Genomic DNA, 12,982 nt, shown 5'->3' on the forward strand with positions numbered 1-12,982 from the left:
TGGCTGGCGCATCTGCCCAAAAAAAGAAACATTTGAAAATGGAAGGCAAACAAACTCCTGACTTCCAAGCGGTCGTCGACCTTTTTCGAAAGACTGATTGGAAGTGAAGCCGCTAATATTTTATTTTTTTCGTTTGTCTCCACTTTGCGCAGGTCAAACCCAAAGAAATTTCCATCTGCATGGGCGCCCTGCTCTTCCTCTACACCGGAGACTTCTACCTTAACATCAAATTTCAGGACGACAGCGCCGGCCGAGAGCTGCCTTTAGCCTGGTTCACACTTCCCAGCGTCCACATCAGAACAATGGACACGCTAGTAAAAGCCGCGGCTTGACGGGCCCGCCAAACGGATTCATTTCGTGTTAATATCTGTAAATAAAGGAGACATCACATGTAAAAGTCCTTTTTAACATGAAATACGTTAGGAGTTAGCTTGCCAACTAGCCTGCTGAGCTAGCCTGGCTAGCTACCATGTGCCAGTCAATAGCTAGGATGTACACGTTGCTAATTATTTTTTTTTTTCATCCAAGCTGAACTACAGATGAATAGCACTCAATTAAAATGTAAATAAACGGAATCCAAAAAATTTATTTATTTATTTTTTCCCCGATTGCCGTTGTCATTACGACGATTTGCAGCTGGCGGTCTTCGGAAAGGTAACGTTCTCAATTCTCATTAGCTTGCGCATGTGTGTCTGGACACTGTATCTCTGTATGTCTCTTTGACTTGGCAGCGACAGGAAAAAGGACGACGTAGCGCACAAGCCCCCACAACCCCCACCCCCCCGAGGGGTTATTACATCTTGTTGCAGCACCAAAGAGAAAATGGCGGATTTGGGCCCAACTTTGTTCTTTGGAGGCTTGTAGCTGACAGGTAAGTTTGCGTTTTGAATGTCAGTACACTCATCATTGAATTGGTTTACGGAACATTGACGCAATGAGATAACCTCATTTCATATTTCGTGCTTGGTAGGCCACACCCCTTAAAGGCACACATCCAACACACAAAACTGCTTGTGGAAAACTGAAATATTCAACTCCAATTTTTATCATGAGTGACTTTTATATCATCACCTGAAGCGCTTCCTTTCTTTGATTTCATAACCCCAAAAAAGTTATGTTTTGGGTTAAATTATTTTCAATCTATTAAATCAAATGAGTGAACTTTTGTTGGTAAAAAATATGGAAAGTCACTTATTCTTCCATACATAAAAGTACACTATTTTGTACAAACCGGTCATATTTTGAATTTGCTCAAATGTTTTGTTTTTTGTGTGTTTTATTTAAAAAAATATATATAATAATAATAAGTCCTGGTATTGTCTGACGATGTCCGTAAGAATTCAAAAAAATGGTGAAAAAAAAAAATCTATTTTACTCTTTGTATTAAAAAAATAAGTTACATTAAGTTTAATTATTTAACATAAATTTGGCTTGTATATAAATATTTGTATATATTTATTATATATAATTCTTAAATATAACATTTTTTCTCATGTCTATTTCCTGAATTTAATAAGAATTCATACCATTTTTTTTTTTTTACAATCATATACTGTAGAAAACAGTCATGTTTTGGTTAAATTATCGAAAGTGTATTTTTAATTTGTTAAATGTGTTCAAATGTATTTTTGGTGAATGCATGTTTATTGAGTGCATCCTGATTATTTGTAAAAAGTTTGCTTTTTTTATTTTTTGGGAGGAAACTCAAAACAGGTCATTTAAAGGGCTACTTGACTCATTGAGCCATTTTCAGCAGTCAAAAGTTCATATTTTGTCCAGAATGAATTTGATAACTTTATTATTTTCCATGTATAATTAATACCTTTAAAAACTAAATTTCCAAACCAAGTCATGTCCACTAACAAAGTCCCACTTTTGATATGTAAATGATCCCACGCTGGGCTTATTTAAGGTTAGAGAAGACAAGTGAGCTGAAGAATCCTCATCAGCCGCTTATCCACTCTGTTTACCGTCCAAACGTAGCCAGCTGCAAATGATACGCCGAGTATTCCCCACGTGCCGCTTCTGCTTTTCCACTTTCTCGTCTCGCATGTTTTCATCACGTGAGCTAACAGGTGGCCTTGAAGAAAGTGCAAATTGCGAATTGGCCACCGCGTTAGCACTTTGTTCCCGAAATAACACGTCTCGTCTGGTCGCTAGGTGATAGCAGGACAGAAGTGAGCTGAGAGACTCTTAACGTTTGGACCTCGGAACTATTCGAATTTTGTTTCACATGGGAAGGACTTTCAGAAACATTGTAATACACATCCGATGTGCTTTTTAGCTTTCATAATGCAAAAATAAGTTGTCAGTGTTTGAACTTTGTGTACACAAATTTTTTTTCATAACTTATGACTACACCTGTTTGAAATCTGAAGTCTCGTGGTTTTTGTCATTTTCCAAAACCATAATTTTGCTTTATAGAGACCATATAAAAGTACTGTATATATTTTATTATTATTATTTTATTTTATATTTGTTTTTAAAAAAATATTAATAAAATATTTATTCATTTTAATTTATTTATATATTTGTTTTTAATTAGCTAAATAGAGACCATATACAAATATATATTTTTCATTTTTTTTATTTTAAATATATTACATTTAATATTTTTAATTTTTTTAATTAGGTAGACAGACCATATAAATATATTTTTCAATATTTATATTTTATATTTTAAATATTGTTTATTTTAATAATTTTCTATATTTTTCTTTTTTTTTAATTAGCTATTGTCGGTATAAACATTTTTCAATGTTTATCTTATATTTATGTTTTAATGTTTATTTTTATATTAATAAAATGTTTATTTTAAATGTATTAATTTAATTTAATTTATATATTTATTTAAATTAGTTAAATAGAGACCATATACAAATATATATTTTTCAATTTTTTGATTTTAAATATATTACATTTAATATTTTTTTATATTTGTCATTTTTTATAATTAGGTAGACAGACCATATAAATATATTTTTCAATATTTATATTTTATATTTTAAATATTGTTTATTTTAATAATTTTCAATATTTTTCTTTTTTTTTAATTAGCTATTGTCTGTATAAACATTTTTCAATGTTTATCTTATATTTATGTTTTAATGTTTATTTTTATATTAATAAAATGTTTATTTTAAATGTATTTATTTAATTTATATATTTATTTAAATTAGTTAAATAGAGACCATATACAAATGTATATTTTTAAATTTTTATATTTTAAATATTATCTTAAATGTAATATTTTTCAATATTTTTAATTTTGTAAGTAGGGAGACAGACCATATTATATATTTTTCAATATTTATATTTTATATTTTTAATATTGTCTATTTTAATAATTTTCAATATTTTTCCTTTTTTAATTAGCTAGTGACCATATAGACATATTTTTCAATAATTATATTTTTATATTTATGTTTTAAATATTTAACATTTTTCAATATTCATTTTTTTTCTAAATATAATTAGCAAAATAGATGCCATATTTGAAAATTCATGTGTCCGCTCCCACACACTTAAAAAACCATTTAACCATACTAAAACCCTAACACATAAACACATTTAAACATTTTTTTTTGTTTCAAGCCTAAAATGTATATATTAAAAAAAATACTCTATGTGTTGGACTGTAAAATATGTGTGTTAGATATATGCCTTAAGGAGGCGGAGCCTGGTTGGGTGTCATGCAGCTGGTAAGAGCTATGGTGAGCCTGCGTGAGTGCCGGCGTGTGAGCTGTGGTCGACAGCAGCTCTTGCTTGCTTTTTCCTCATTGTTTGTAATCAACTAGACAAGCCTGTTATTCTGTTGCCCCATTAGTGAGATTCCCAAAATCCTGGCGTGTGATTGCGATGCAGAGGTTCCAAAGTCACGGTGTTGCAAACGCAACACAAAGAGGGAAAAAAAAGGTTGTTAGCGTCGATGAGCGATGAGCTTTGTCCACGTCTATAAGCAGCTGCCACTAACGGGCTCCTCCATCAGCAGGGTGTCAGCGCGTCTTGTAAATCACGTCATCAATCAAAAACCGTGCCACGAAAAACGCAAGCGGAATTACAAGACACGAGACGGCTCATTAAAATAATCTGCCTTTTAACTGCTTATTTTTTTTTTACTTTCATTAATGTCACGCGAGCGAAGGCCGCCGTGTTTTTCCGCGCGTCCCGTCGCCATCGATTTCCCGCTTTTGCTCGCCGAGAAATACATCATGAAGGGCTTGTTAGCGTTTGCCGCTATTGATGTGTGACAGAGCTAACAAATCATCCCGGAGACGATGACGTGTCCCCGAGCGGCCAGGACGGCAAAATGCGTGCGGCCAATCACTCGCAGGTGAATGAGCGTACATCATATTGACACAAATTTAAAGAGGGCAGGAATAATAATGCAATGTCAACATTTACATGCTGTGTCCAAAAATAAGTTTCTTGACTTTTTTTCCTTGTTTTAAATGAAGGGTGTCAAAATGAGTGCGTTAATTTTTGAGTTCATTTAAAGTTCCTTTAATGCCATTTTTTTTTTACCACGCGATTAATGACCGCCCCTTAACTCTTTGACTGCCAAAAACGTTAAATAACGTTTAGTAAAATCCTATGGAGGAGTGCCAAAGACGTTAAAAGACGTTTGTTTCAAAACAGAGGTGAAACTAACCATTTTCTATTGTTGATTACTGAAAAACGGAATAAGGTAGAAACAAACTTTTTTTTCTGATGAAAGATGAGAGTCCAAACTTTCATTTGGTAGTATGTGTGTTTCCATAGTCCAAACACATAATTTTCTGTGGACCTTGAAAGATCAGTCAAAATGCTTAAATCGGCTGGCACCCACGGCATCCCTTTTCTGAAAACGTCTGGCAGTCAAAGAGTTAATTGGCAATGCAGTCGCAATGCAGTAGACACGTCCACGTCAAAATTTTGTAGTAATAATAATTCTTATATTTTACAATTTTAATAATGTTCAGAATTTCACACGTTAATTCATGTTCGATGGCTTTTAATGCGAAAAGAAAAATGCACTGAGCTGTCACCAATGTGTTACAAATGCAATTATGCCATCTAGTGGCAGAAAAATGACCTCAACACAAATCAATATCACCATTTTTTTTACAGTACAATTTTTTTTTATTTTAACACAATTTTATGAATTATTGTAAAATTACTGTGTCAATGAATAAAAAATGCAGCCATATTTCTATTAACATTTTTTCCCACTTTTATGTTAACTCTTTGACTGCCAGACGTTTTCAGAAAAGGGATGCCGTGGGTGCCAGCCGATTTTAAGCATTTTGACTGATCTTTCAAGGTCCATAGAAAATTATGTGTTTGGACTATGGAAACACACATACTACCAAAAAAAGATTGGACTCTCATCTTTCATCAGAAAAAAAAAGTTTGTTTCTACCTTATTCCTTTTTTCAGTAATCCACAATAGAAAATGGTTAGTTTCACCTCTGTTTTGAAACAAACGTCTTTTAACGTCTTTGGCACTCCTCCATAGGATTTTACTAAACGTTATTTAACGTTTTTGGCAGTCAAAGAAGAAAGGGGGGGAAATTATTGTACATTTAGAACAGATATTAAATGTGCGATTAATCACGAGTTAACTATTGAAGTGAAGCGATTAATTACGATTTTTAAAAAAAAAATAAGCGCCTGACACCCCTATTTTAAATATATTATTTTGAACAGCTTTTTCCCACTATCTTGGCAGTTTTTACAAAAAAAAAAGTAGGCCTGCTTTAGTGTAAAATGTACATTTTTATTTTTAATTGCGAAAATGTTGTATGCTAATTATGCTCTAACACGACTGCTTCCTGCTTTGTACTATGCTAGGCTAGCAACATTGGCAAGAGTTGATTTCAAACAAAAAATTGTGCACTATTTAGTAAAGAAACTGTGGTTTTGATTGAATAATTTAATAATAAAAATTGTACTCTATTAATGGAGGTATTCTGTTTTTGTGTGATGAGCCGAGAAAATCCGACTGCAACTTCCTTGTACTGTAAGTCATCGCCATGGAGACCAAGCTAAGCGCTTGCCATAATTCAACTTTTCTTCTGCGAGCGTCTCGGCCGCGAGTGCGTTCGCAGTTCTGTGGGTGGTCTGCGTTGGCCCCCGAGACTTGAGATGTTGACCACCACCATATAATTTTGAGATGCTCTTGATTAGGCGGGAGTGTGTGTCTATATATATTTTTGAGGTTATAGACTTCTAGGGGGGGGAACTATTAATTTATTAATATTAATATTTATATATATATTAATAATTAATATTTGTAAAGCCCCCTTTAAAAACTCCTATTTACAAAGTGCTTTGACAAAACCGAAAAGCATGCATACAACAAATCGCCAAAAAGTGTAGTACTTGTAACACCAGTGTGAAGTGGGAGCCCTCTAGTGGTGAAGTAAAGAATCACTGCCCAAGCGCTTTCTCGTGCGATTGAATGGAGGAATGTTTCCAAACTTTTCACTTGCAGACAATGTTAATCCATTTTGATGGTGGTTATGGGGGTACTTCTTTTTTTTTTTAGCTTTGTTTTTTGAGGTAGTACTTGGTGTAAAAAGTTTTGAGGACTGTTACCATTACTTATAGTTACCGAATTACTTGATTACAGTAACTTAGTTACAATTTACAGTTAATTTGTGAGTTACGTTTAATGTTACTTATTTATAAAATGGGGATGTAACCAATCAAATTCGAACTCTGCCACCATTTTAAAGTTCAGATGGTCAAGTAGGCTTTTCCTGAACTTTATTTTATTTTTATTTTGCTTATTTTACTTGCAGTTCGTAAATGCCATTACTTAGTTACTATTACTTCATTACAACCAAAATTACGTATTTACCATTACTTTGATAGTTACATTTAATGTTACTTAGTTAAAAACAGGATATGGTGTTCAGATCAACAGCCAATCGCATGCTAGCAACTTAAGTTACGTTAGTTAATTTGCTACAGTTACGTATTTAGTAGAGCTGTCAAACGATTACATTTTTTAATCAGATTAATCACATCTTAGAATTTTGATTAATCACGATTAATCGCTTCGTAAAAAAAAGGCTTTTTTTTAATTCAAAAAAAAAATTCCCGCCAAATTTGAAGAGCACTGGTTATGTGTTCATTCTTTTGACATTAAATGTTATGAGGATTTTTTCAACTTTTTTTTTTTATCCACTGCACACGCTCATCCTCCTCTTTTTCCAATCAGTTAATTACTTGAGTAATTAAAAATAGAAAAAAAATACCCCAATATTTTTGACGTAAACAAATATTCTAAATGTGATACGCAAACATTTATTAAATGATGTTAATCTTAAACGTAGCCATCCGCTGTCACGCTAAAGGATAATCTATGGACAAAATTAATTGCGATTAATCTGCGTTAATTTATGATTAATGCGATATTTTTTTTTGATTAATTAATCAGCTAACCCTTTCACTTTGACAGCACTAGTATTTAGTTACTTTGTTACATTTAATGTGACTTATAGTTATAAACTGGGGATGTAACTGTGTTCAGAAGTAGCCAATCAAATTAGTAACTCAGTTACCATTACTTAATTTCTTGATGATAGTTGCTTTGCTACGCCCCAGTTACGTATCTACTTTGTTAGTTACATTTAACGTTACTTAGTTACAAACTGTGGGGTGTAACCAAAAATAGCCAAATGGGAATCAGCACACCGTTTAGAGTGCTTCGGATGTAACCCCTAAAATGTTCTTTTCCTGACTTTATTTTTGGACTAACTTTTTATAATTTGAACTAGTCCGAATCTGAAATGCATTCAAAAAAATAATAATAATAATAATTAAAACGTGATGCTGCAGCAAAATGCGCCATCGGGCTTTTCAGCACCTTAGACAGCTCCATCCACTCTCTCACATTGAAATGAGTGGGGTGCAGAAGATGCCATCATTTGTGTTCAACTTTTCAGAAAGACAAAAAAAAAAAAAAAAAGAGATGCAGGAGCGCGACGCCCACCGATTTTCTCTCTTTCGCGCGTGGAAATAGCTCGCGACACGCGCGGTGAACTCACTCACGCGCCTTCTCAATTCGCACGATCGCACCGCCAAGTTGTTGTTCTAATCTTCCTTGTATTGTCTAATTGAAGTTGGTGGGTGGAGGGAGGGCGATGCGTAAGTGGACAAACCCCACCCGCTCCGAGTGCCACGGTCGTCACGCACGCACACGGGGTCCATTTACGCATATGATTTGTCTTCACCCCCCCCCCCCCCCCCCCTAAAACGCTACACACACACACACGCACGCGCCTTCCGCTTGTGTGGACGCTGAATACCCTCGCGATGGAACCTGTTGTCATTCGGCGCGCGTGGAATATTTGAACCCGGCCACAAGTGGCACTCACTCCGCGCGGCTTCTTTTGGCCACTCAGCACATTTTGTCGAGATGCTCGCTCGGTGATTTTCAGCGGCTGATTGTTCTTTTTTTTTTTGCGTGGGGAATGCGTGCGTAAAAAAAATTTTTTTTTTTTTTTTTTTTTTTAAAGAAGTGCATGCTGGAGGATGTTGCGGCGAACAGGTTGGCGCTGAAACTTCCGAAGGATGCCACGCCGCGGGAGCTTCCCCTGCACGCCGCGCGCGTGAATATTAAAGATGTCCAGATGATGCTCGGTGTCGGCGGAAGCCAGCAGGCAAGCGGTTTTCTGACAGCAGCTCGTTGATGGCACTGCGCACCGGGAGGACTTGGTTCGGACGGGTCTTGCGCAGGGTCTCGCGGCTGCAGGGCTCCTGGTCCAGGCGCTCCAGCAGTCTTTTGTGTCTCTCGGCCAACCAGGAGCGCGATCCGGGCTTGTCGTCCCGCTGCCCCAGCAGCAGCAGCAGCAGCAGCCCCGCAGGCGCCCACCTCGGCCCCCGTCATCGGAGCGCGCCCCTCCGCGCGTCGTCCTCCGCCGCCGCCGCCACCGCCGCCGCCTCCAGGCGCAGTGCGCTCGGCTTCCTCCCTTCTCGTCGCACCATCCCGGGGAACACGAGGGGACATGAGCCCCTCACTCGCCGGCTCCTCGTGGCCATGAAGCGGCAAAACGTGCGGACCTTATCCCTGATCGTTTGCACGCTCACCTACCTGCTGGTGGGGGCCGCCGTCTTCGACGCCCTGGAGTCCGACTTCGAGATGAGGGAGAAGGAGCAGCTGGAAGCCGAGGAGCGGCGCCTCCAGGGGAAGTACAACATCAGCGACGACGACTACCGCAGGCTGGAGACCATCATCATGGAGGCCGAGCCCCACCGGGCCGGGGTGCAGTGGAAATTCGCCGGCTCCTTTTACTTTGCCATCACGGTCATCACCACCATCGGTAAGTGCCGAGCGAGCACGCCGAGCAATGAATTTCGCTGCCTGTGAAAAGTTTCTTTGCGCACGCTAACCTTTTGCGTAATTGCGCGTTCAATTGGATTAGTTGGCGTATGTGGAACAAGCGCAGCGTTTGGCGCATTTAACTCAACTTTTGCGCGTGCACTTGACGAGTTATTTGGATGTATGTTGAGATTGTTTTTTTTACAAGTTGTGTGGATTGTTGTGAGGGCAAGAATCACGCTTCGTCGTTAGGCCGTGACGTCACTGCCGATGCCCTGTCACACGTGCGTTTTCCCTCCCTCGTGGGCCACTTCATTAGGTACACCGACACGTTAGTTGAGAGGTCTTTCTAATATCTTGGCAAACCATGGGTAAAATGCAACAGTTTCTTTTATTTATTTTTTTTTGTACAGCTGCAAAAGTAGTAGTACAAATCATTGTGATACAAAGAAACGGAAGTGCTTTCTGGAAATGTCTTGATTGGCAACAATACAGGATTTTGATGTCAAAGATGTACTGTACGGTTTAAAAAAAAACAAAAAAAAAAACGAGTGTGATAGTGAGTTGTGTTAAGGTCATTTTTCTGCCACTAGATGGCATAATTGCATTTGTAAGACATTGGTGACAGCTCAGTGCATTTTTTCTCTCTATCTAATCTTTAACACCAATAACTTTTTTTAAAAGTATATTTTAAATACAACTGCACAAATATATGCGTTATTATTAAGGCATGACATGACACCTCCATGATAAGCCAATCACCATCAGTTATGATGCCCCCCCCCCCCCCGTCCCCTTTACGATTTATTAGGAAGAGAGCAACAATAAGGGAAATTAAGGGTGAACTGTGCAGAGCTCAGGATGATAAAGAAGAAAGATTTTTTTTTTCTCTCTTTCTTCCCTGCCCCCTGTTGTGTTTTTATAGCCGGCATTTATTGTTGATGATTTCCCCCTTAAAGGGAACATAAGTCACCTCCATTTGATGCTAATTGCCGGCGTGCATTTACGTCATGAAGATTTATTTCCAGCTACCGCTCGCTTTCTTTTTACACGCCTCAGCCGCAAACGTCTCGTTGGGCTGACTGTGTTGCACTTGTTGCCTGATTGTCGCTTCAACCCCCCCCCCCCCCCCCTCTCTCTCTTTGTGCCGAGGTCACGGGGCCGCCCCGTAATGGGGAGTCACATGCTGTTATTCAAGGTGAGGGCTTGAGAGGCTAATGCATCGCAGGGCCCGGTCCTCCACTTTTTTTTTTTGCCAGGCAACACTTAAGAGGCCGCCAGCCGTGGCCGACCGCTCGCCGCTCGCCGTTGTTTCCAGGCTACGGCTACCCGAGCCACTGTAATATTCATGTTGTTATCAAGCGCTCGCATTCCCTGCGGCCTGCCTTCGCCAAAGTCTTTCACGGGCCTGCCTGCTGGTAGCTGAATGTTCGTTCCTCAACCCTTGAGTTACTTTTTTTTTTACTCTTAACTGAAGTTATTTGGTCCCACTCCAAATAGAGTAAAATGTACACTTGGAAGAGAGTAAATTAAAAATGATGTTTTTGGTCTCCTTTTGGATAGAAGTAAACAGTAGGAGTGGCATAGCTCGGATGGTAGCTGAATGTTCGTTCCTCAACCCTTGAGTTACTTTTTTTTTTTACCCCAAACTGAGTCTATTTGGTCCCACTCCAAATAGAGTAAAATTTACACTTGGAAGAGAGTAAATTAAAAATGATGTTTTTGGTCTCCTTTTGGATAGAAGTAAACAGTAGGAGTGGCATAGCTCGGATGGTAGCTGAATGTTCGTTCCTCAACCCTTGAGTTACTTTTTTTTTATATCCCAAACTGAGTCTATTTGGTCCCACTCCAAATAGAGTAAAATTTACACTTGGAAGAGAGTAAATTAAAAATGATGTTTTTGGTCTCCTTTTGGATAGAAGTAAACAGTAGGAGTGGCATAGCTCGGATGGTAGCTGAATGTTCGTTCCTCAACCCTTGAGTTACTTTTTTTTTACTCTAAACTGAAGTTATTTGGTGCCACTCCAAATAGAGTAAAATTTACACTTGGAAGAGAGTCAATTAAAAATTATGTTTTTGGTCTCCTTTTGGATAGAAGTAAACAGTAGGAGTGGCATAGCTCGGATGGTAGCTCAATGTTCGTTCTTCAACCCTTGAGTTACTTTTTTTTTTTTTACTGTAAACTGAAGCTATTTGGTCCCACTCGAAGTAGAGTCAAATTTACTCTACAGAATTTATTGTATTCACTACTAGTAATGTTTGTGTCACTATTGTAGACAATTTCAGCGCACTAGTAGGAGACAACATTCGCATACTAGTGAGGCACAGCTTCTAGTGGGCATTTAGAGGCTACTAGTGCGTGACACATGGCTACTCGGTGTTCCTAGCGCAGCACAGTAGTTTACTACTGAGTTTTAATTGTGTACTATTAGGCCAAAAATGGCACTAGTAGCGGAATAAGCCACTCTTAACAAATGTTCTACTACAGTGCCATGTCAATCTACTAGTGCATTGAATGGTCTTACTAGTGTGAACAAACAGCATACAAGTGCCACTTTTGGTGTAATAATACACAATTAAAACTCACTACTGTGTTGCACTAGTAGCATTGAGACTTCTTCTTCTACTACTTACCAGCAATTCCTGCAGCTATTTCAATGTTGCTGTCAGTCTTCTGTTAGACTTTCTCACCAATTTTCTTCTTGTGCTTTATCAATTTTGGAGCGATGAACAGTTCCTTAGTAATGTCTCTGTTGTGCCATTTTTTTTCGCTATTTAATGACTCTTGCATGGTATATTTAGCATATCTTGGCACACTGACATCCCTCTGATTCTTTGTGGACTAGGCCTCGTGCTGTAAGATGTGACATTACTAGTTTTAAGGGGTGTGCACACTTTTGCAACCCTTATATCGTTTTTGTTTTTTCTTCATTTCCCCATCAAGTTGAAGCAATCAAATATGGTTACTTTTCCGAAAAGTCTTACCTGAAGTGCGCCGAAACTTATCATACTATTCAAAAATGAAATAAGCATCCTGGAAGCAAGCTAGCTCATCGAACGATATCCTGTCAAATACATTGTTCCGCTGAAGTGCTTCAAAGGGATCTCAGGGCCATTTAGGTCCATTTCCTGCATCGTTATCATGTAGTATTATAGTCGCACGCCATTAACGACATCAATTATGTCTCATTTGATATGCAGCAGGCTACGGCGCATCATCATAACTGCTAGTGTATGTAATGGGTGTAGTTCATGAATAAACATACTATACAAATTATACTACCACTATAATGAGCTTTATATATATATATATATATACACATATATATTAGAGTTGTGAATTGCCTAGTACCTGGCGATTCGATTCGGATCACGATTCTTAGGTCACGATTCGATACCGATTAATCCCGACACGAATCTAAAAATTGATTGTTGCGATTCATTTATTTTTTACTCAAAATTAGAAAATACTAATCAGTAAACTTGTACACGTACACTGTAAGATTTGTATGAAAATGTATTTATTTATCTGAAAATTCAGGCTTATAACTGAGCCACTGCATTGAACAAACAGGTTGCAGTCATTCAACAGCACTGAAATAAGATATTAAGGCTTAATGTTCCATCAATATAACATTCTTCCATGCTTTAAGTGTGAACCCTAACTCTAAT

At 37.8% G+C, this 12,982-nt stretch overlaps 2 protein-coding genes across 6 annotated transcripts in view; both read left to right on the forward strand.

Annotated features, from left to right (window-relative positions):
* Nucleotides 1–584, forward strand: part of trappc9 (trafficking protein particle complex subunit 9) — a 147,476-nt gene extending 146,892 nt beyond the window's left edge. For all 4 annotated transcript variants that reach the window (XM_077548871.1, XM_077548872.1, XM_077548869.1 and 1 more), the window contains one exon: nucleotides 153–584. In XM_077548871.1, the coding sequence (XP_077404997.1) occupies nucleotides 153–332 (180 nt within the window). In that variant the 3' untranslated portion in view covers nucleotides 333–584. The remainder of the gene's footprint in view (nucleotides 1–152) is intronic.
* Nucleotides 585–816: 232 nt separating this feature from the next.
* The window catches only part of kcnk9 (potassium channel, subfamily K, member 9), a 30,018-nt gene continuing 17,852 nt past the window's right edge, over nucleotides 817–12,982 (forward strand). Inside the window, exons 1-2 of one of the 2 annotated variants that reach the window (XM_077548874.1) lie at nucleotides 817–871; nucleotides 8,508–9,311. In XM_077548874.1, coding sequence (XP_077405000.1) covers nucleotides 8,681–9,311 — 631 coding nt within the window. In that variant the 5' untranslated portion in view covers nucleotides 817–871; nucleotides 8,508–8,680. Of the gene's footprint in view, nucleotides 872–8,316; nucleotides 9,312–12,982 lie in introns of those variants that run through there. The other variant, XM_077548873.1, reaches the window with a different exon arrangement.

Source organism: Vanacampus margaritifer, chromosome 17 (assembly GCF_051991255.1).
Source record: "Vanacampus margaritifer isolate UIUO_Vmar chromosome 17, RoL_Vmar_1.0, whole genome shotgun sequence".
In the NCBI taxonomy this organism is placed as follows: domain Eukaryota; kingdom Metazoa; phylum Chordata; class Actinopteri; order Syngnathiformes; family Syngnathidae; genus Vanacampus; species Vanacampus margaritifer.